The sequence below is a fragment of the Rhipicephalus sanguineus genome, unplaced genomic scaffold, assembly GCF_013339695.2.
Source record: "Rhipicephalus sanguineus isolate Rsan-2018 unplaced genomic scaffold, BIME_Rsan_1.4 Seq965, whole genome shotgun sequence".
Lineage (NCBI taxonomy): Eukaryota > Metazoa > Arthropoda > Arachnida > Ixodida > Ixodidae > Rhipicephalus > Rhipicephalus sanguineus.
Window position 1 is genome coordinate 98846 of NW_023616392.1, and position 23398 is coordinate 122243.

The window sequence follows — 23398 nt, forward strand, 5'->3', positions numbered from 1 at the left end:
TAAAGATACCACACCTGTCAGCAAGAGCTTATTATAACTGAACAGAAACTGAAAAGCGCCGGTGAGCTTCAGTGCGAATTTTCAGATTGCATTAATGAACTTGCACAGAGAAGATCAAGTTGCAAACCAGTGTAAAACTTGATAAATTGCAAAATGATGCAAAGAACTTCCCGACTGCACCGACATTCCAAGAAAGCAAGAATGGACTCGCACGCGCACGGACTGCCCACCCTTGTCCCCCAAAAGCAAACATAGTCAAAACGAATCGCATTGTAAGTTCCTCGTCCTCTGCACCCCCCCGCCCCCGCCCCAACAAAAAAAAATAAATCATGGTACCGTCCCACGCTGATGTGAAAAGCACAGGAAGGATTTTTTTTTTACGCTCACATGTCCGAGCTGAAAAGTAAGCTATCAAAGGCAAACGAGGCACGTGGAGATTCCGCCTAGAAATGTTTCAGCACAACGAGCTGCATAGTCTGGTCGGTCACCGCGATCATCTCAAGACTCTTTACAAACTGTCTCTCCAAAAAGCAGCACTGCAAGTGCACGTCACAGCAAGAGGACTGGAGGGGCTCTCGCGAGAGCCCTTTCCAGAGCGCAGCGAGCAGGTTGAGGTCGCGGCCCGCACCGCGGCCAAGCTGCTCAGATTGCGCCAAAAGCACGAACAGAAAGGATGACATTGCACCGAGGAGAACCAGCTGCCAACACACACACACACGCACTTTCCCTCTCCTCAGCCATGCTTCATGATGGCGTCGGCTGTCCCACACTCCCTTGCAAAGCGAAAGTGACGAAAAGCCCACCGCCAAGTGGCGTACTTATGAGAGAGTCTATATTCTGAATATGCCATTTTATCATGAGCTAACCTATACACAGTGCCCCTTGAATAGGATTCAAGGGTTCGGTACACATAGATACTTCTCGTGGTCCTAAAAGTGGCATTAGATTCAAATTGAACACACACGCACGCACACGCACCTATATGCGCGGGCGTACTGTACAATCCTGGGAAATGGAGGAAAAATTGAGAAGAAAGCACAAATGACCAGTCTCCATGTCGACAAGACTTTTCTTTCCCGTGAACAGCTACCAGTTTATTTCCTTGAAATGGTGCGGATCAGGCGAAAACGTGGGACAACACTGTAAACCACTTTACACCCGTATGGGTGTAACTTGGTGTCTATAACTCACACCCCTACACCCTAAAAAATAGGTGTACCAAGCAGGATTACACCTATACAATGGGTGTAATTTCAAACTTTCACCCAATGGGTGTGGTTGGGTGTAAAAGCATATTACACCCAAATGAAAAAAAGGGTGTAGGGTGTTTATGCACAATTACACCCAAACACCCAGGCAAAAATTTCCATAATTCGAGTGGTTCCCCCCTCCCAGTTGGCTCCCATTGAAACGCTAGAAAGCTTACCCTTTAGCCAGTCCTTTCAAGGGCGCATGACCTATTATAGTGGCTCCTGCCACAGAAGGAAAATGCTGGCAGCAGCACTGATTTTATGGTGCATATGAAGCACGGCATATATGGCCCTTACATACAGTGCAATCGTGACTGAATACAAAGTCATTACCTAAAATGTGTTGACACACATTGCAAGATGTTCACACAGTTATCCAATAGTACAAAATAAAGTCAAGCTTTTATAAACACAAAGCTCGTACATCCGAGACAAATTCTACGGTATTCAATGACCTTTCTCGAGTGTGCGGAGCGGCATCGCGTATGCCGCCAAACAAGGAGCACAAATGACATGGAGCACAAATGACCAAGGCGTTTGTGTCAAAATATGAAGCAAGGGCGTTATTTCCACTTCATAATGAGGAATTCAATTTAACATGCTTCATTGTAACACAGGCGTATAGTGCAGTATGGGTCTTAGAACAAGCTACACCCGTGCGAGTGGGGTGTAATAGATGAAACCGCCCTCGAAAAGGTAGCAGTTACAGGGAGAAGCACAAATGAACCTTCTTCCCTGTCAGCCCCCTTGGGGCACTACAGACACCTGGTCCCTTCGGGCGCACCCCAGAATGAATTTTCCCGCTGTAGTTGCCCTTCCCAAGAAGGGAAATATTGGTGCCACTTCTTATACCTGCACTTATGCAGTTGATAAAATAAGGTGCCATCGTCTTAAATGGGCTGCATAACATCAGTGTATTGTTTGAAACAACTGGAACACACAAGGTACGGTCTGGTCGTTCTCCTGTTAAGGAGATAGTTCAGAAATGTGCAATTCCTTGATTAGAAATGGATTGATTAAAGTTTCAAAATTCCAGCAGTGCCACACCATTGTGCCTGTTGTCGACTTTCTTAGTAGGGTAAACACTGTCATCACACGCTGTAGCTATACACGAGCAGGGTATCATGCTCCGTGACAACTCACGCAACATTTTAAGGACTCAGAATGTCGTTTCCACAGCAGGCCTCCATATTATCTCTTTTCTGGGAAAGTACATGAGTGAAGTAGAAAAACTGTGCACATTGCTGGAATTATGAAATATTTCCCACTTTCTCAAAGCAATGGATTGTGGCTCCAACACAAAAAAGTGAGCAATTGGGCCATGACGCGCACGTGCAGCGCATGCTGAATGCGGTATATGCAGGAAATGCATGGAATAGAGACGTTATGACCACGACAGCCCTGCAGAAGCATTACCTACATAACAACATTCAATCAAATTTTACACGGGCATGTTCAGAGAAATTTAAAGATTATCCCTTTCAAGCAAAGACAACAGAATCATTGGTAATTGAATAAAACGAGTATTTATTTCCTTTAAAAATATTGACAAAACTTAAAGCTTGTCATATAGCCAAATATAAATTTTAAAACAATATTCGATGCAATGATTTCACTGACAAGTACTGGCAGTTTTGTTAAGCAAAAGTTTCAATAGCAAAAGATCCAATTATTAAAACTACTGCAAAAAAGTCACAAATTCCTTTGAATATAAAAACTAAGCCAATAACCACAAAGTGGAATGACCTGTGAGAACATGTTGAAATCGGCAGAGACAATATGGCTTGTATTAAAATGTCACAAGAAAATGAGCAAGAAATTGAAATGAAATACTAGTACCGCCATAGTATTCGTTTCTGTATAATGTAAAACAAATAACTACTCGTTACCATATGAAAATATAACTTTATGGCTTAAGCTCGAGTTAATCACAGGTGGCGACATACTTTAAGCAGAAGCTAAGGCCTATTTTCTAGGCTTTCTTGAAAATGTTCAGGAGCTTTACTACTTGTGTCCTCGGAGTCATTACCCACTGGCCAAGAAGGAGCCATTCAACAGCGACGAGAACGTTGAACGCCTTGTGATGGCAGTCGATATTTAACAGCCAATGTGCTGCCATGAGTGCAGCTACTCATTCTTCGGCATTGGACCCCTGAAGAGCAGTTCTTTGTCCACATGGAGGAAAAGGCTTGCTCATAGGGAAGACGGGGCCATCGTACACAATGCAAGGTGTTATTGGAACGCTCGCTCCCTGCATGATAAAAAAATAAAAAGATCATTGTCTGAAGCGCTACGCAGACTTCAATTATTTGTTTCAGTAAATAACAGTTTCTGTACCGTGGACTATCGTGAGTAATATGAGCTCGAACATGAGAGCACGTGGAAAATAGCCTTAAAACTGAGATAGGGTGATACTGGATGGCGCTGCCGGAAACTTGGAGGGGAGAGGGGGGGGCGCTGTTCCGCTGACTGTTTGGTACTCTCCGCCTCGCTAGCGTTTTGCTGCGAGGTGTCGGCGGCTGATGCGTGCCAAGGACGCTAGCAATGATAACAAAATAATAATGAGGCGCAGCAAAATCCTCAGCCGACACCACCGATACCGATGCGCAAGCATGGCCTGCGCATCGTGGCAGGCTACGTCACAGCCGATATCTCAGCAGCTACCTAGTCTGATGTGGCTGTTCGCGTTGATGGGAATTCATATCACCGCTAGCGGCCACTGACAACTCTCTAAGATGCTGTTTCGCATCAACAATATCGAAGCGGGAGGGTCAACAGCTAGTGGAAGCGCGGCGCCCTTTCCGCTTTGTTTCCGACAACCGCCGCTTCGAATCAGCCGACGTAAGGTTCAGGCTGTTCGCCACGCGCTCGGCATGTTCGAGCTCATATTGTTCACGATAGTACCATCCAAAAATGAAGCTCATAACATGGCCCATATGGAACTGGAGAGAATTAGCAGCTTTTCTACGTGGCAATTAGCTTGTTTGGGAAAGAGAAAGTACATTTGACAAATATCATCCGCATTTTTAAAGAAAAAGGAGCATTCTTTAGTGGCATGAAGGATTCCTGCACAGCGATAAAAAGCATATAAAACAAAACTCTGCACAAGGACTTCTCTTCAAGGCTGCAAGTTGCAGCCTTGAATGTCTTATAAATCTTATAATCAAATGTCTTATAAATCATTAGGCTTGTCTTTTACCAAATAATATCATTGGAGGTGGTCGTACAAACTGCGTTTTTTAATGTTTGTACACGTAAAAGTATTTAGCGAAGTTACAACGCCAAAGCGAGGCGAGGCGCATATAACTCTTAATAACCACAACAAAATAATGAAAGCTAGACATAATGGAACCAAATAGAATAAAATAAATTGTGCTCGAACGCGGGCACTCAGGCGTACGCACGAAGGGGGGGGGGTGCCCCCTAGTCAATTCAGACAGAGGGGGGGGGGCGCAAAGTCTGCCCCATACTTTGACTTTTTAGTAAGGGGGGGAGGGGGCAGCGATTAACCTTCCTACTTCCCTCCCCCTGATGGGAAACCCTGCGCACGTCTAAGTGCACACTGATGCTCGAACTAGCGCTTGCACAGTTCAGGTAGTTAAGGCGATTCGGCCACACACAGACATGAAAAATTCATTCGAACACAAGTCAAGTTTAACGAACGGCTCCCCGTGCACGGGTGCCGGCATTATCAGGAAACCTATGTTACGGATGAATTAAAACGTCGGTACGAATTTAACGAAACGGAATGTATTAGCACTTAGGCGAGCTTCGCGCGGCGTACCTAAAACGAAGCAACATGCTGCGTTAAAATGACCCACACGCATCAACCCGAGCATCACGGTAGTTTTAGCGCACAAAACGAACACGGACGGAAAAGAACGACGCGGACACCACGTCGTTGTTTTCTGTCCTGTTTTTTTTTTCTTGTGCGAAAAAAATGCACTTGAATTACCAACAGGCCGAAGCATACGCGCCTTAGACACGCTTGACGCTTAGAGGTAACAGGTGCCGTCACAACCCAACTATTCTTAAATCAAAATAGTGGTTCATCGAGAGCGGGGCCCCCTTCCAACACCACCGCCGACAGGAGGGCACCGCCACAACTGCGTTCAAATCCCCCTCCGAATCACAGCCGCGCATGCGCACACTGCTTTCAACACCAAACAAAGCAAAGCTTGCCCGCGCCTAATGTCACACAACTTTGCCTTCATCCCGATGAAACAATACACTCACATATGCTCGCTACGTTAACAAATGCTCACCGATCGTCAACCAGTTAAGAAAAGCTTAGTTAACGGCATTAGATCGCGCTCTCGGAGTTAACAAAGCGCTGGCCGTAGCAACGTGATAGTGGTACATACCGTTTCAGTTCGAGTGCTCCACGATATGAAGCTGCAGGTCTCCCTTTGAGTATAGTGCATCTTCGTAATAAGCAGCACTGGCAGAAGGTAAAGGACGAGCACACAGCGCACGCACACTTCAAACAACCGAAACACACCGATTGCAAAACTCGACCGATCGGGAGGCAATGCACAACACACGCAGAAAACGATGGAGTCCGGCTGGTCCGGCGGCGTGTCTGAGCGCGTTGCTTAAGTCACGTGGTGATAGAGCTGTTCCGCGCGCTGCGCACGCGCGGCGGCTGCGCCGGCAGGAGGTGGCGCCGGCGGTGGCGCCGTGGCGCCCCGGCCGTTGTTGGGTCGCGTGGGCGCAGCTTTCTTTCTGCGGCAGTGTTATGTTTTGTTATGCTTTACACAGTGTATTCGAATCGCAGTAAGCATTGCGACGACACAGTAAGGGCTGCTTGACTACAAGCAAGGCTTAAAGTCTCCCTTCACTGGAGGGGAGGCCCTCACAAAGCGGCAATATATATGTATATATATAATCTCAAAGAAAAGATCGCCTAGCAGCGATCTTTTCGCCGCTAAACTGGTGCTGCTGTGGTCTCAGCGGCTCTGCTACGCGCAGATCGTGGCTTGTTGGAACGCGGTGAGAGCTGTCATAGCGAAGAATAAACGCAGGATTTCTCGATATATCGGTCAAGATCCACTTTCGCGGTCGTATTATCCAGTTTTGGCAAAAATGTGATGGTATTAAACTCATGAAAATGCATTATTTTCAAGGGATGTTGGCAGGAAATAAAAACGAAAACGTATTAGGCTAAAAAACGTATTATGCAGAATCGTGTCAACGAGATTTCACTGTATATGTATGCTATAGATTAAGCGTTAGGAGAGGTGTTTGCGATGATCACAGAGCAGTGAAGCCAACTGTCTCTAAACTGAACAAATGCTTATGAATGCTAAACAAATACATATATTATTCCGAATGTATTTCGGGCATTCATTCAACGTGTCAATCCAATCAAGCAATAAATGAAATTATTTTGGAAATGATTTCTCAAAAATAAATCTGGATGTAAAGGCTTAAATATATGTGAGCTCAAAATAAGTAACATCAGTTGACTCACTGCATTCAGAACCTCAGGCACGACAATATATTTTATTTTCACTACCACTTGCCTAATAAAGTACATGCGTCTTTGCAATTACAGCAGACTTGTGATGCACAACTAAAAGAATGAAAATTGAGTGGCAAGCTTAGCAGACCAAGGTGAACCATTACTGATTCACGAGCAGGTAGCTTCACACTCAGGTGCCTCGCGAAACAGTATCCTGTGCCAAGACGCTCTGTCGAACAGGGGGGCCCGTGGTTTCAGGAGGCGTTGCCCGTGGTGTTCAATGTCTCAGTTAATTGCATTCAGCAGTACAACGATACCTGTTTACACCTATGGGTCAATTACTGCGTGAATTGACCCATAGGTGTAAAATCCAAAGAACACCCATGGGTGTTCTTTTGCAGAAGAAAGCTGTCCACATTGCCAACACTGGTTATTTATCACCGACATTGACATATTTTCGCAAGTACAGTATAATTAAAATCCACTATATGTACGAGTTCCGCATCCTGCGATCATTTTACATATGTTCTTTTCATTTAAACAATTTATCGAGTTAACTGCTGCACTGCAACGCAACAGTCATGCTATCAATACTCGTAATGTAGGAGGATGGCTCATACCGCGCTTTCGCACTGACTATAAACTGCAGTCATTGAAATATAACCTCCCATGTATTCTTAATAAGCATAAACATTTACATAAACCTGCGCTAAATACCTTACGTGAAATATTTCTGAATTACTAATGTATTCATACATTTCAATTATTTCTTAATGTTGTACTACATTTCACTGTATATTGTTGTATATGATTAGCTACCATGTTTTTCTGTTATTATATTGTGTTGATATTATTGCTTCGTGTAGTTTACTGCCAGAATTACAGGTGTACTATTGCTGTTTTTTTTCCTTGTACTTGTAGTATAATTTCTTTTCTGTAAATAAATTGAGTATTCTGTTAGTGTTGTGTTGTTAGAGATGTGTTTATTCAAAAATCATTCCCTGTTACGCTTACAGGGTTGTTATATGCTTTGTTTTTGTAAATATTTTTTGTACAATGTGTGATATATCTTGTAAATTTGGTGCAAATATTTTCACCGGTCACTTGTTGCCATGTCATTGGTCTTCTGGGCCCTAGTCAAGCTGTTTCATTACAGCTTTTAGCCCAGGAGACCATCCAGAATGTAATGTTTTCGTTTTATTCTGGAAAATAAAGAGAATGAATGAATGAATGAACATACACCCATTGTACACCCAAAAATGAAAAAAGGGTGTGCGAAGGGTGTGCGAAGAAGACATTACACCCTTTCGGATAATATTGACAGAAAAAAGGGTGTACGATAGGTGTTTTATCGCAAATACACCTATGAGGGTGTGAAACGGTTTGCAGTGAACACGCGAACACAAGCGCTGACTATGCAATGATACTTATTCGCCTCCGCAACACACTCATTCAACCACCTGTGTTTATACAAACAAGAAAACCAAAGCAAGAACAAACTATTCTGCCCTTCAATTACACAATTCATTTACGCTGCTATGCGGCAGAACCAAAACTGATGTGCGGTTTGTTTTTTTTTTTTTTTTTTATGCACTGCAAGTATTTCTATGCCGACTAGACGAGAAAACTGTGTGTCCGTCCGTCCGTCCGTCATCTCAGACGATAATGAAACAAATGCAAAATTTCTCGGCGGTGCTGGGTTTCGAACCCAGGGCCCCACGCTCCGCAGGCGAGTGTCTTACCGAATAGGCTGCACTGTTTGTCTTTATAGCGTGGAAATCTTGCTGGTAACTTTTGTCAACTGTTTACAATAGAATTCATCACATTAGAATTGCACTCACGTGCACTGGCGTAACCAGGGGGGGTTGAATTTTTTCACTTTTGCATGTGCATATATACACCCACACATATATACAGACGCACGCACGAACATACCTTAAGTATGATTGAACCTCCCGAAAAAAATTTCTGGCTACGCTACTGCTCACATGCACAGAAAAACTTGGAGGGCGCTTAAGATTCGCTTTTAAGTATTAGCATTATCAGGCCCGCCTACTCATTCGCGTGCGATGCTTCGCCTCTCGGTGGACACTCTGACTGGGCTGTGAGGGAAGCAGCGTCTGTGCGCGTGACATAAACTCTCCTATGGTGCCCATCTACCACCACTACGCGTCTGTAAACCTACGTAGCTGCACATTGTGTGGATGGTGATGAGGAGGAACTCTCTAATGGTTTAGCAGCTTTCAACCACCCACTCGTTTCACAGTTGACATGATGCCTGGTGCGATCCCACGCATCTACCATGCAATGTTACATCTGTTAACATGACCCTTGCCCAACATGACGATTGCACAGAGTATTTTTCGAAGCAATTTCAAGCGCTGGCGTGGCTCTGACTTGGCTACTTGGACACATGACTCTCACCCAGAGTACCTGGGTTCGATCCCGGCTTGAACTTTGGTTTTTATCCTTTTATTCCATCGAAAATTTTTCGCTCACAAACAACGCCGCCGACACCGACACCGCATTTTCTGCAACATCGGCTATTTAACGCTGTCGCGTTAACACACATTGTTTTAAACAGTCCAAGGAATCTTTAAAAGTCAGGTAAATGAACACAACCGTGCAGAAGTACAGGCCACTCCGGAAGTGCCGAAAACCCCCCTGCTCTTTTTAGCAGCTTCTTCTCGGAAGACCGACCTTGTCCGGCGCGGTGGCTCAGCGTGCTTCTCAGCGGTGCTGACCGTTGCGGCCCGCCTTTTCTTCGCTGGCTGCGAAGTACGCGCTGACGCAGCCGTGCTAATCGCCGTGTTTTCGCGTCATGTGAAACGGCCTTTAGGCAATGCAGTGTCAACTTAGACTGGGTGGTGCATACTAGAAGAATCGGGTGAGAGAGTTGGGCACATACACAGATGTGTGTATGCATTAAATATGTATTTAAACTCGATTGCAGTGCACCAATTTCACCTCTAGTCGCCAGACTATGCGTCAGAAAGAATGTTATCGAATTGTCACTATGGCTTTTATTATATCCCTAACGGAATAGCGAGCAACCGTCCCGTGAATATTATTATATACACACAGTGTGTCTGCTAAATTTCGAGACTGTCGTCATCAAAAATAATGCAGAAGAGATTTGCCCTGGTTGGCTGTTAATCTTCAATAAATCCTTGTTTTATACAATAAATCCTCCTTGTATACAAGCAACTGCACGGCTGCGCAGTTTCTGGATTCCTGTCTGCAAGTCCTCTTGCCCGACAGTGTTCAGTTCCTTCATCACAGCCCTCTGGATGTGCGAAATTGAGTCGAAATATTTTCCTTTCATCGTCATTTTGGCTTTTTGGAAGAAGAAAATAATCCGCTGTGGCCAGGTCAGGCGAATAGGGCGGATGATTGAAGCACGTCACCTGTTTCTTTGCCAGAAATATCTCTGATCACTTGCTATGTGGCACGGTGCATTGTCGTGCAACAAGGACCAGTCACGCGAATGAACCATTGCCGCCAGGACCCGTTGCATTATCTGCAGTGAGCGTGTCAAATGTCTCTCTGTACAGCGTAGCATTCACATTTTGTCCTCCTGCAAGGAGTTCTTTATGCATAAAACTTTACCAGTCAAAAAAGCACCACAAGCATTTTCTTCACACACGACTTCTGGGTGCGAGGTTTTTTTGGTCGTGGGGAATTCTTGCGGGCCCATGCCGTTGATTGTCTCTTGGTAGCAGGATCGTACGCTCGGAAGAGTGATTCATCGCCACTTATAATTTTTTTAACCACTTTGAATCATTTTCTGCCAATTGAACTCTCTCCTGACAGGAAGATACCCGGTCGTCTTTTTACTGTGTTGTCAGACTGTGGGGCACAAATTTGGAACAAATTTTCCTCTTTTCTAGATCTTGTTCCACAATTTCCTGGCAGTGTCCTTGCTGGTGTTTAGGTCCTGCGCTATCATCCTGAGAGCTGACAGCGGTTTTCAGACATATTTTCCCACGCTTTTTAACATTTAAACAGTTCTAACGGTCACCGGACGGCCAGGTCTAAGGTCGTCCGTGACCGCCTCCAGATTCTCACGAAACCTTCGATGCCATGCAGAAATGTTCGCTCGAGGAATAGCATCAGTTCTGTAAGCACTTTCAGTCATGTCCGTGGTCTCCGTGGCTGTTTTGCTAATTTTCGCGCAAAACTTGATGGCTACGCTCTCCTCCACTTTGCTATCCATGACGTAAAAGCGAAACGCTATTCACTGAAATCACTGTAACTCACAAAATCTGCACCACAACTTCGTTTATTCTTCACACAATGCACAACACACTCGCCACTAAACGCTACAGGCCATAACTGTTTGGTGGCTCCATTGGCTACCTGACAGTGTTGTCAGTCTCAAAACTTAGTAGACACACTGTGTGTGGGTGTGTGTGTGTGGTGTGTGTGGGGTGTGGTGTGTGTGTGTGTGGTGTGTGTGTGTGTGTGGGTGTGTGTGTATGTGTGTATGTGTGTGTGTGTGTGTGTGTGTGTATACATATATATACGCACAGAGGGATCCCGTCACCCCCCCCCCCCCACTATGTTGGGGGGGGGACGGGGTTTAGACCTCCTCGCCCCAAAAAAAGAAATTAATAAAATCCTGGCTACGTCCCTGGCGGGAAAGCCACCTTATAGCTCCACTTGTGAACTTGACTGTTTTTGCAGCGAGAATCCAGCTGTACGTATCCGGTTGCTCATTCTCTTGTTGTTACTGTGCACGACTACGCTCGTGCTGTCATATAGTTGGCCCTCGCTTCAACCTCATCTCCTGCGGTTGCAATCGGGCCGGGAAGCCGGATGCAGCCGTCCGTCGCCACTGGCATGCGATTCACGTCACGATGTGGCGAGATTGCGCGTCGCCCCACTCGGAGACCCGGTCGATAAACGCTGCCGACAGATACAGGCGGATAATGGCGCCTATTTTGCCGCTGTTGTTTTGCCAATTGCGCCCACTTGTTGAGCGTTCTGCCTGCGCGCGGTTAAAGCGCACATACCGATTATAGGAGGCAGTGAGGTGACAACGCGATTGCATAAGTCGCTTGAGCGGAATTTTAACATTTCAAGTACTTGTTTGTTTTGCGTCTGAGCAGCAAGTAATCACTATCGCTAACTGCCAATCACGGCGCTTTCCGGTGCTCTTCATTAATAGCACTCTTCCTCCTCGAGCTTGTTCGCACTGTGCATTATTACTAGACCACATTAAGTACAACTTAGTTTAGCCTGCTTAAAATCGCTTTATGCTGAGCCTTCTTTGAAACAAGAAAGTTTTGCCAGTGCGAGCAAATTCGATTGTCACGGCTTTGCTAAAACTCACTGGGATTCTCAGAGGAATCGTGATGACACATTAAAGGGCTTCAACTTATGATTGTCAAAGCTTCGCAGTGTTCAAATGTTCTAATGTGTAAATAGCATGGCTAAGCTGTCTAGGCACGGCCATACACGCCCTATGAGGCGTCAGCAGGCCTGAAACATGCGCGGCAGACAGAAGATGCTGAATAACTTTGTTATCATTATTATTAGGGACTTTTAGCTTGTACGTATACTTTTTAACGTTACCGTCTTACCGGAACGCATGTTTTAGAAAAGTTTTAGCTACCGATACGTAAACGTTTACATATGTACGTAAACGCATACCTTTACGTTTGCGCAAACCACTAAATCGTGATGATAATTGCATTTAAATTATACTTAATTTAGATAAGATTATCATCGCTGTGGCAAAATCACAAGAGAGGTTTTTAGCGTGTACAGTATCCCGGTATACGCAAAAGGGTGTAGGAATACCGGGTTATCCGACGATGGTGTCGACATCTTGTGACGCTTCGTGCAACCACCGTCATGGACACGTTTGTTTTCGCCTGGTGTTCTTGAGGGAAAAATTTTAAAAAGACCACTCATTCGTATTGTGCCGCGGCAAGACATTTACACTAGAAGTAGAATGCACGATGTTTCTGCAATAACAATTTTGTGCTTGCCTGGTTCATCTTGACTCTTCTAGATGGCGCCACCTATCCAGCTTCTCGGGGGTTTTAGGTTTCTCGTCTTTACGGCTTCGATAGTTTAGGTCGCTCTAGCTTCGGTAATCCGGCTGAAACAAGGTGATCGCAATTGGCGCTCGCACTTCGGAGGATGGAGCCTCCGCAAAGCGGATATCGCGAGTTGCCACGAACGAAGGTGGATTTGCGAGATAGGGCCGTAAACGTAATGCCTATCCGGCGAGTAGTTCACGTTCCGTAAAGGCCCGCGCATGCGCAGACTCCTTCCGGTATCCGGTAACACGGTAACGTAAAGAAGTATACGCACAAGCTAAAAGCCCCTAATTATTATTCGCCTCATATCAGCAAAACGCCTCCACTTGCTACCCCATCGCCAGCTCATCAGCATACTTCGAAGCAATGCGCTGCAGCTCCCATGCACACTTCGACAAATGTCACTGTGAGTGAAAGACGGTAAAGCAGCAAAAGGCCCACATAGACTGGAGCCATGGTGAGGCCTTCTAGATTAGTAGCTCAACGGAGACAATCAGCGAAGGCTATTTTTGTTTCTAAGTTGAGCCCCGACACAACTGTTGCTGACCTCAGGAAGCTCAACGGAACTTTGGATTTGTCCGCCCTTTGCTGTCGGCAACTTAAAACAACATAGCTGTCGTACTTCTTTCTACGTCATAGTTGACGCAGAGACCCCGAAACGCCTGAATGACTCGTTAATGTGGCCACTCGGCTGCATTTTCAAGCCTTACGTGCGATTCTGCACGACATGTTCCATCCTTCTGAGTTAGCACCCGAGATTCACAGTGATGTGTTATTTGTATATCTTTTGCCAGAATTCTCGTGTTCTTCCCACTAAGGCACCTGAATTATTCTAGAATGCTATTTCGTCTTCCTTTCCTATTGTGATTTCCGAAACTTGGCTAGGCAGTGAAATTCTCTCATCGGACTATCTTCCCCCGAACACCTTTCGCAATGACTGGGGAGTAAACTAAACAAAAAGGGGTGGCGTATTGGTGGTTATTGACTGTTCAATGAGATCCATAAGAGGAAAGGACATTGAGGCTATATTTTATTCAATCTAGCTTCACATTAGTCTACAGCGCTGTGAAGGCCAAAAATCATGAGCAACCCGCAAAACTTGTAACGTGTCATCTTCATATTCTGTTAATTGTCTCGTTATGTAAGGTTTATGAGATAAATTATCTTCCATAGCACTTTAGACTTTTTGCTCACATTAATGCACTGCTAGCGGGGTCTTCGTTCTCTCGGCTCTGTTTGCAGAATATCTAAAAAATTCAATTCGGCTATACCATTACGCAAACAGTACATCGCAATATGTTTTCCTCACCTTAAATATGCGTCTGTTATCGGGAATAGCTCTTCTAATCCAGCAGTAACACCACTGAGCGGGTCCAGAAAAAAAATGTCCTAATACATATAACCATCGCTTCGTCAGAAATGACTCCGGATCTTGTTCTCACACTGTTAGATTATTGTCTTGCCATCACTTCAGTGCCGACGAAATCACGCTCTGCCGTTTCTATTCAGACTTGTTCACGGTGTCATCATATGTTGTGGACACACAAACACCGTGCCCTGGCGGCCGCGGCGCGATTTCAATGGAACAACTAAGTTTTTCGCGAATAATTAAGCGTAAAGGGCGAATGTTGAAAAACGCAGACCACAGAGCGCTTCTGGGAACCGAAGCGGTCGAGAAGACTGCAGCGATCATGTTGTAGTACGCTTCAATTTTGTTACCGAGCAGTTAAAGATCGTACAGTGGGAGTCTATGGAAACTACGAAAATTTCGGCCTTGTTTTTCGAGACAAAAACGCTCACTGGGATCAAACTAAGACAGCTTCTAAGCTCAAACTAAGCTTCAAACTAAGCTTTCGTTTGAAGCCATGCCCAACTTGCCGTAATGGGGGTTACATTGTTCCCGAACTCGTTTTCTGAAACACAGTCCTTCAAATGCATGTGGTATATGATAAACCCTTGCGTATCACAAATGAAACGTCGGCGAGTATGGCCGAGTGGGTCAAACGCCGGGCTCGACGCCTCCAGTATTTTTTTTTTTTTTTTTGCGGCCGCTTGTGACTTCGAAAATGCTTGAGGCCCGTGTGCTTAGGTTTAGGTGCACGTTAAAGAACCTCATGTGGTCGAAATTTCTGGAGCCCTCCACTCCGGCGTCTCTCATAATCATATCGTGGTTTTGGGACGTTAAACCCCAACAATTATTATTATTACAATCTAGTGACGTACAGAGAACAGACTGAGCTTATAGAAGCTTCTGTAAATGAGGCATAGTAACGATATCACACCTGAAAATTTTTGCAGTTGCTTTTTTATCTTAAGGCTAACACAAGTGTCTTACATAACCTTTGATTGTCCACCCGTTGATCTCATTCCTAACGCCCTGCTTCGCTGAATTTCTTTAGTGTAGCAGCCATCTTGATCTATTCCGTATGTTAAAAAAAGAAGTATTCTACAAAACCTACCGCTTCATTCTCTGCCCGCCACGGTGGTCTAGTGGTTATGGCGCTCGACTGCTGACCCGAGGGTCGCGGGATCGAATCCCGCCCTCGGCGGCTGCATTTTCGATGGGGTGAAATGTTTGAGGCCCGTGTACTTACACTTAGGTGCACGTTAAAGAACCCCAGGTGGTCAAAATTTCCGGAGCCCTCCACTACGGCGTCTCTCATAATTATATCGTGTTTTGGGACGTTAAACCACAACAATTCATTTCATGGACCTGCCTGCCTCTGCCAACCTCAACCGTCCACAGGATACAAGTTTTTATAATGGTTATATTGTTGTCTCGATGTTTTCATAGCTGTTTTTCCCCGAACTTTCCACTGCTTGAACATAGTGCCGCGCATATCCTTTTCTCCTTCGTCTTTCAGCAAACCTTGCGTGTTGTTGTGTGCGACAGTATTTGTCATTGTCCTTCTACAGTTGCCCTGTTGCCCCGGCTTTTTGTTTGAACATTTTTGCTGTTTTTCTGTATTTTCTCTTTAGACCGTCTGTATTGTATTGTGTATTATGGTATAATTTCAGACCTGACGATTATTCCTAGGCACGTTAAATGAATGATTATTATTATTATTATTATTATATTATTATTATATTATTATTATTTATTATTATATTATTATATTATTATTATTATTATTATTATTATTATGGCTCCATGGCTCCCAGTCGGATGCATGCTTGCTATGCTCCTGCCCGTTTTTCGGTAAGCAGCAGTTTTTCCGCTGTGAAAGTTGTTCTAAACGTGTTCATGCGAAGTGTGTAACCTGGCCTGATGAAGAGCTGCAACTTCTGAAGTCTGGATCGCGCTCATTTTTGCTGCAATTTATGTGATCTGAGCAGTTCTTCTGGTAGCCTAACGAAGACAACTCGGCGGCGTGCAGCGATGAGCCCTGCAGCTGCTCTCAAACCGGTTTCCCTCTCCAACGTGTGCCCCTACGGGTGGTGAGCTCGCCGGGCTGCGCCGCCTCCTCCTCGACGCGTTGGAGGGAATCTCGTTCCTCAGCGACGAGGTATCCCAACTACGCGAAGAAAACGAGCGCCTCTCAAGGATCATTCCCGCGGTGTTGAACAACAATCCCGTGTGGTCGCCTCCCTTCGTGCAGAGGTCCGCTTCCTGCGTGAGGAGCTGACGCGCCGCACGGCCGCCGTGTCAGTGAAGGCGCCTGTGATCCCTCCAGAGCAGGTGACCGTTGGCCGATCTGTGACTCCAAGCAACCTGCGTACTCTGAACAACCTCTGTCCAAAATTCTTTCATCTTCGAATTCGCCGCCATGTGACGTAGACACGTCCCGAGCGTGTCAGTGTGATGCCTGCGACAGCCTCTTCTGCAGCGGTAACTGAGGGTGTAAGAAAGAAGAACCCGCCTCGTTTGGAGCATTGAAGACATCCACTATATCTGTAGCTCAGCGGCCACAACGGCCACAACGGCCAAAGGCATTTTTGTTACGAAGCTGAGCCCGACACCACTGCTGCTGACATCAAAAAACATATTGCTTCATTATATGTCTCCCATTTCCGCCGGCGACTTCAAACAAGATTCCAGTCATATTCTTCATTCTATATCGAAGTTGACGAGGAAACGCTACAACGCCTGAATGGACCCTTCGATGTGGCCCCTCGGATGCCTCTTCAAGCCATTTCGTGGGGAGCTGCGCGATGACATGCTTCATCCCTCTGAGCAGTGACTGGAAACGAAAGTGCCGTGTAACGTAGACTATTCTACCAAAATGCTCGGGGTCTGCGTACCAAGACACTGGAGTTTTTCTCTAATGTTCTTTCGTCTTGTTTTCCTATTATCGCTATTTCTGAAACCTGGCTCGGCACTGAAATTCTCTCATCGGACTTTTTTCCCCCGACTTACACCACCTTCCGCCGTGACCGAGATTTCAGTGAAACCAAACAGAAAGGCGGTGGCGTGCTGATTGCCATTGACAATTCACTGAAATCCGTTAGACGGAAAGACCTAGAAACTATCGAAGAATCGATCTGGCTAGAAATCAACCTTGAGCGCCGTGAAAAATTGTTGATTGGATGCTTCTATTTACCGCCCAGCATTTCCCCTGCCTCGTTTCACGATGTCATGTCTTCTATTGAACTTGTGATATCTTCTCATAGTGGGCACAGAATTATTGTTCTTGGGGATTTCAATGCACCTGGAATTGACTGGAGCACGCTTACCTTTTCTCATTACAATCATTTCACAGAGAAAAAGTGCAGCCTGCTCTTGGACTTTCTGGCGTTTAATTCCCTAGTGCAACATAATTCAGTCGTCAATTCCAGTGGCAACGTCTTAGACCTGTGTGTGTCAAACGATCAACCCCTTGAAGTTTCCCGCTCCAACATCTCTCTTGTACGTCCGGACAAATTCCACCCACCACTTAACGTAAGATTATCTGCATCAGCCGAAACAACGAGCTACAGCAGTTACGTAAACAAATCTCCAAGATTTGCGTTCAAGCGAGGTGATTACACGGGCCTCTATCATCACTTGTCCACCGTTGAGTGGTCACAGGTTACTGACAAACCTAATGTTGATGACCAGGTTGATCGGTTTACGGAGCTTGTACTGAGCAGCATGCTTAATTTTATTCCCCAGTATACACCTAAACAACGTAAATATCCCCACTGGTTCTCATCTGAACTTATCAGTGCACTGAAGCATAAAGATCACGCACACAGGAAATCTAAATGTTCTCCATCCAGCGAGTGGAAGGAAGAGTTCAGCTTTTTTCGAACTCTCTCTAAACGCCTATATAAACGGGATCATAGTTCGTACATTCAATTCTTAGAAAAAAGCGCCTCTGACAGGCCGGCTGAGTTTTGGAAGTATGTGCGTAAACGGTCTAGCAAAAGCGGAGAGTCCTTCAGACTACTAGACTCAAATGGGGTAGAAGTGCATGCCGTCGCTGACTGTTTTGCCACACATTTCTCATCCGTTTATAAGGCCTCAGACTCCAGCACTGATATCAGACAACAGCCCAAGGCAGTTAGCTCATCCAGTGCTTTGTCGCTGGATGAAAATCTTATCAGCGAATGCATTAAGCGCTTAAAACCATCCTTATCATGTGGCCCAGATGGCATCCCCTCCGCCATACTAAAGCATATGGTACTATATTTGTCCCAGTACTGACTACGATATTTAATAACTGCCTGGACACTTCCACATTTCCTAGCATGTGGAAAACTGCTCGTGTTTTCCCAGTATTTAAGTCGGGCTCTAAGACAGATGTTTCTAATTATCGCCCGATTTCTCTACTATGTGCCACATCAAAGATCTTCGAACTGGCTCTTCACAAAATATTGTCTTTTAGTGTGAAAAACTCACTGATTCCAAATCAACATGGTTTTCTTGCTGGCCGCTCAACTACCACAAATCTTGCTAGTTTCATGACGCAGATCTCCACACCTATTTCTCAGAGAGGACAGGTTGACGTAATCTACTGTGACCTGAGCAAGGCTTTTGACGTAGTCAGCCACACACTGATTATGGTTAAACTTGCGAACTTTGACGTTGACTTGTCGATTGTGAATCTCTTGCACAGCTATCTGCTCAATAGATCTTGTTATGTTGCCGTAAATGGCCAAACCTCTTCTTTGTATAAAGTGACTAGTGGGGTCCCTCAAGGGTCGGTATTAGGCCCACTCCTATTTTTAATTTACGTTAATGATGTTTCTTTTGCCATTCGTAATTCTTCTTTCCTCTTGTATGCCGATGACATCAAGATATTTAAGGAAATTCATTCAGTTAACGACTGTCGCTTGTTGCAGTCAGATTTGTGTTCTTTTTCCGAATGGTGCAACGGCAATAACCTTTCTCTAAATACCGCAAAGACAAAATTCATGTCTATCACTCGCAAAACATCTAGCGTGTCATTTCAATACTTTGTCAATTCTGTGCCGTTATGCAAGGTTTATGAAATCAGTGATCTTGGTGTTGTTGTTGACAGCGCGTTAAACTTTTCTTCTCACGTTAAGCGTGCTGCTATGCGGGGCCTTCGTTCTCTCGGATGTGTTTGTAGAATATCTCGAGAATTCAGGTCTCCCATGGCCCTACACAAATTGTACACGGCAATATGTCTTCCGCAACTTGAGTATGCGTCCGTGATATGGAATGGCATTGCTCAATCCAGCGGTAACACCATTGAACGAGTCCAGAAAAAATTCCTCAGCATATATAACCATCGCTTTGCTAAAAATGACTCTGGATCTCGTTCAAATACTGCTGAGTCATTATCACTGCCATCACTTCACTGCCGACGAAATCGTTCTGATCTCTTATTTCTCTACAATACACTAGTCCACGGTTTCATATCCTGCCCTGTACTTCTCAATTGTGTTAATTTTCGAATTCCGCGTAAGTTAACCAGAGAGAACAGACCGTTTCATGTACCCGCCTGCTTCTTCCAACACTCTACCGTTCACAGAATACAAAGTCTTTATAATATTAATTTTCTTGATCTTGACGTTTTTCATAGTCCACAATCACTGTTTTTATCCGAGCTTTGCACTGTTTTGACATAGTATGGCACAGTGTACAAAGTCTTCCCTTCTCCGTCTTTCCGCATAGTTGTATGTGTGCAATCTAATTTTTTATTCCCCTTCAATATTTCTCATATTGTCTTATTTTACTCCTCCCCTTTAGTGTTCATTTCTCTTTGTCTACGTGTTTTTGCTCTTTTTATTCTGAAGACTGTCTGTATTGTATTGTTTATTTTTATTGATTTTATTTTTGCGTGCGCCTGCACAAAGACCTCACGGTTGTTCCTGGGCACGTTAAATAAATGATTGATTGATTGATTGATTGATTGATTGATTATTATTATTATTATTATCTAATGTTCTTTCCTCTTCTTTTCCTATTATTGCTATTTCTGAATCTGGCTCGGCACTGAAATTTCCTCATCGGACTTTTTCCCCCGACCTACACCACCTTCCGCCGTGACCGAGATATCAGTGAAACCAAACAGCAAGGCGGTGGCATGTTGATTGCCATTGACAATTCACTGAAATCCGTCAGGCGAAAGACCTAGAAACTATCGAAGAATCGATCTGGCTACAAATCAACCTTGAGCGCCGTGAAAATTGTTGATTGGGTGTTTCTATTTACCGCCCAGCATTTTCCCTGCCTCGTTTCATGATTTCATGTCTTCTATTGAACTTGGGATATCTTCTCATAGTGGACACAGAATTATTGTTCTTGGGGATTTCAATGCACCTGAATTGACTGGAGCACGCTTACCTTTTCTCATTGCAATCATTTCACAGAGAAAAAGTGCAGCCTGCTCTTGGAATTTCTGCCGTTTAATTCCCTACTGCAACATAACTCAGTCGTCAATTCCAGTGGCAACGTCTTAGACCTGTGTGTGTCAAACGATCAACCCCTTGAAGTTTCCGCTCCAACATCTCTCTTGTATGTCCGGACAAATTCGACCCACCACTTAACGTAAAATTATCTGCATCAGCCGAAACAACGAGCTACAGCAGTTACGTAAACAAATCTCCAAGATTTGCGTTCAAGCGAGGTGATTACACGGGCCTCTATCATCCCTTGTCCACCGTTGAGTGGTCACAGGTTACTGACGAACCAAATGTTATGACCAGGTTTGATCGGTTTACGGAGCTGTACTGAGCAGCATGCGTAATTTTATTCCCCATATACACCTAAACAACGTAAATATTCCCACTGGTTCTCATCTGAACTTATCAGTGCACTGAAGCAAAGATCACGCACACAGAAATCTAAATGTTCTCCATCCAGCGAGCGGAAGAAAGAGTTCAGCTTTTTTCGAACTCTCTCTAAACGCCTATACAAACGGGATCATAGTTCGTATATTGAATTCTTAAAAAAGCGCCTCTGACAGGCCGGCTGAGTTTTGGAAGTGTGTACGTAAACGGTCTAGCAAAAGCGGAGAGTCCTTCAGACTACTGGACTCAAATGAGGTAGAAGTGCATGCCGTCGCTGATTGTTTTTGCCACGCATTTATCATCCGTTTATAAGGCCTCAGACTCTAGCACTGACTCAACCAGCTCAAGCAGTTAGCTCATCCAGTGCTTTGTCCTGGATGAAAATCTTATCTGCGAATGCATTAAGCGCTTAAACCATCCTTATCATGTGGCCCAGATGGCATCCCCTCCGCAATACTAAAAGCTTATGGTAGTATATTTGTCCCATACTGACTACGATATTTAATAACTGCCTGGACACTTCCACATTTCCTAGCATGTGGAAAACTGCTCGTGTTTTCCCAGTATTTAAGTTGAGCTCTAAAACAGATGTTTCTTATTATCGCCCGATTTCTCTACTATGTGCCACAAAGATCTTCGAACTGGCTCTTCACAAAATATTGTCTTTTAGTGTGAAAAACTCATTGATTCCAAATCACATGGTTTTCTTGCTGGCCGCTGCCTAACCACAAATCTTGCTAGTTTCATGACGCAGATCTCCACACCTATTTCTCAGAGAGGACAGGTTGACGTAATCTACTGTGACCTGAGCAGGCTTTTGACGTAGTCAGCTACACACTGATTATGTTAACTGCGCACTTTGACGTTGACTTGTAGACTGTAAATCTCTTGCCAGCTATCTGCTCAATAGATCTTGTTATGTTGCCGTAAATGGCCAAACCTCTTCTTTGTATAAAGTGACCAGTGGGGTCCCTCAAGGGTGTATCAGGCCCACTCAGATTTTTAATTTACGTTAATGATGTTCTCTTGCCATTCGTAATTCTTCTTTCCTCTTGTATGCCGATGACATCAAGATATTTAAGGAAATTTATTCAGTTAATGACTGTCGCTTGCAGTCAGATTTATGTTCACTTTTTCCAAATGGTGCAACGGCAATAACCTTTCTCTGATACCTCTAAGACAAAATTCATGTCTATCACTCGCGAAACATCTAGCGTGTCATTTCAATACTCTGTCAATTCTGTGTCGTTATGCAAGGTTTATGAAATCATTGATCTTGGCGTTGTTGTTGATAGCACGCTAAACTTTTCTGCTCACATTAAGCGTGCTGCTATGCGGGGCCTTCGTCTCTCGGATGTGTTGCAGAATAGCTCGAGAATTCAGTTCTCGTATAGCCCTCCACAATTTACACCGCAATATGTCTTCCACACTTGTGTATGCGTCGTGATATGGAATGGCATTGCTCAATCCAGCGGTAACACCATTGAACGTGTACAGAAAAAATCCTCAGCATATATTATCATCGCTTTGCTAGAAATCACTGTGTATCTCGTTCAAATAGTGCTGGATTATTATGATTGCCATCACTTCACTGCCGACGAAATCGTTCTGATCTGTTATTTCTTTACAAGCTAGTTCATGGCATCATATCATGCCCTGTACTTCTCAATTGTGTTAATTTTGAATTCCGCGTAGTTAACCAGAGAGAACAGACCGTTTCATGTACCCGCCTGCTTCTTCCAACACTCTACTGATCACGACGTGACTCTACCCTGCTGGTCCGTCTATGGCTTGGAGTGGCCTTCTCAATGCCTATTCGTATATTATTGGAATGGCTGAGAGCCCGTCGTGTGAAGTCTGCGGGTGCAGCGAAACAGTCGCGCACCTTCTCTGTGAGTGCACCCGCTTCAGCTCCGAAAGAACGGCCCTCTCAGCCGCATTAGGCCAGCTGGACAACCGCCCTCTCACGGAGAACAAAATCCTAGGGCCCTGGCCTACCCGGTCTTCAGCGCAAGCCGCTCTGAGGGCGTTGTTGAGGTTTCTCCACGCAACCGGACTCAACATCAAACTGTGACTGCTGGAAGAAAATGGTGCTGTGTAGTACTTGGACTGCGGTTATGACTTCGTTTTGTTTGTTTCGTTTTGTTTTGTTGTATTTTGTCGCGTGCTGTCGTCACAACTCTTCTTCTTCTTCTCTTTCATTCTTTTACATCCCCTTTCCCCTCCCCACGTGCAGGGTAGCAAACGGAGACTGCTTCTGGTTAACCTCCCTGTCTTTCCTTTCTCCCTCTTCTCTCTCTCTCTACTGTTCACAGAATGCAATGTCTCTATAATGTTAATTTTCTTGATCTTGACGTTTTTCATAGTCCACAGTCATTGTTTTATCCGAGCTTTTCACTGTCTTGACATAGTATGGCACAATGTACAAAGTCTTCCCTTCTCCGTCTTTCCGC

General features: G+C 44.8%; 1 protein-coding gene across 1 annotated transcript in view; it reads right to left on the bottom strand.

Annotated features, from left to right (window-relative positions):
- Positions 1–443: 443 nt before the first annotated feature.
- The window catches only part of LOC125756850 (uncharacterized), a 69856-nt gene continuing 46901 nt past the window's right edge, over positions 444–23398 (bottom strand). Inside the window, exon 7 of the mRNA XM_049411813.1 lies at positions 444–638. Within this exon, the coding sequence (XP_049267770.1) occupies positions 444–638 (195 nt within the window). The remainder of the gene's footprint in view (positions 639–23398) is intronic.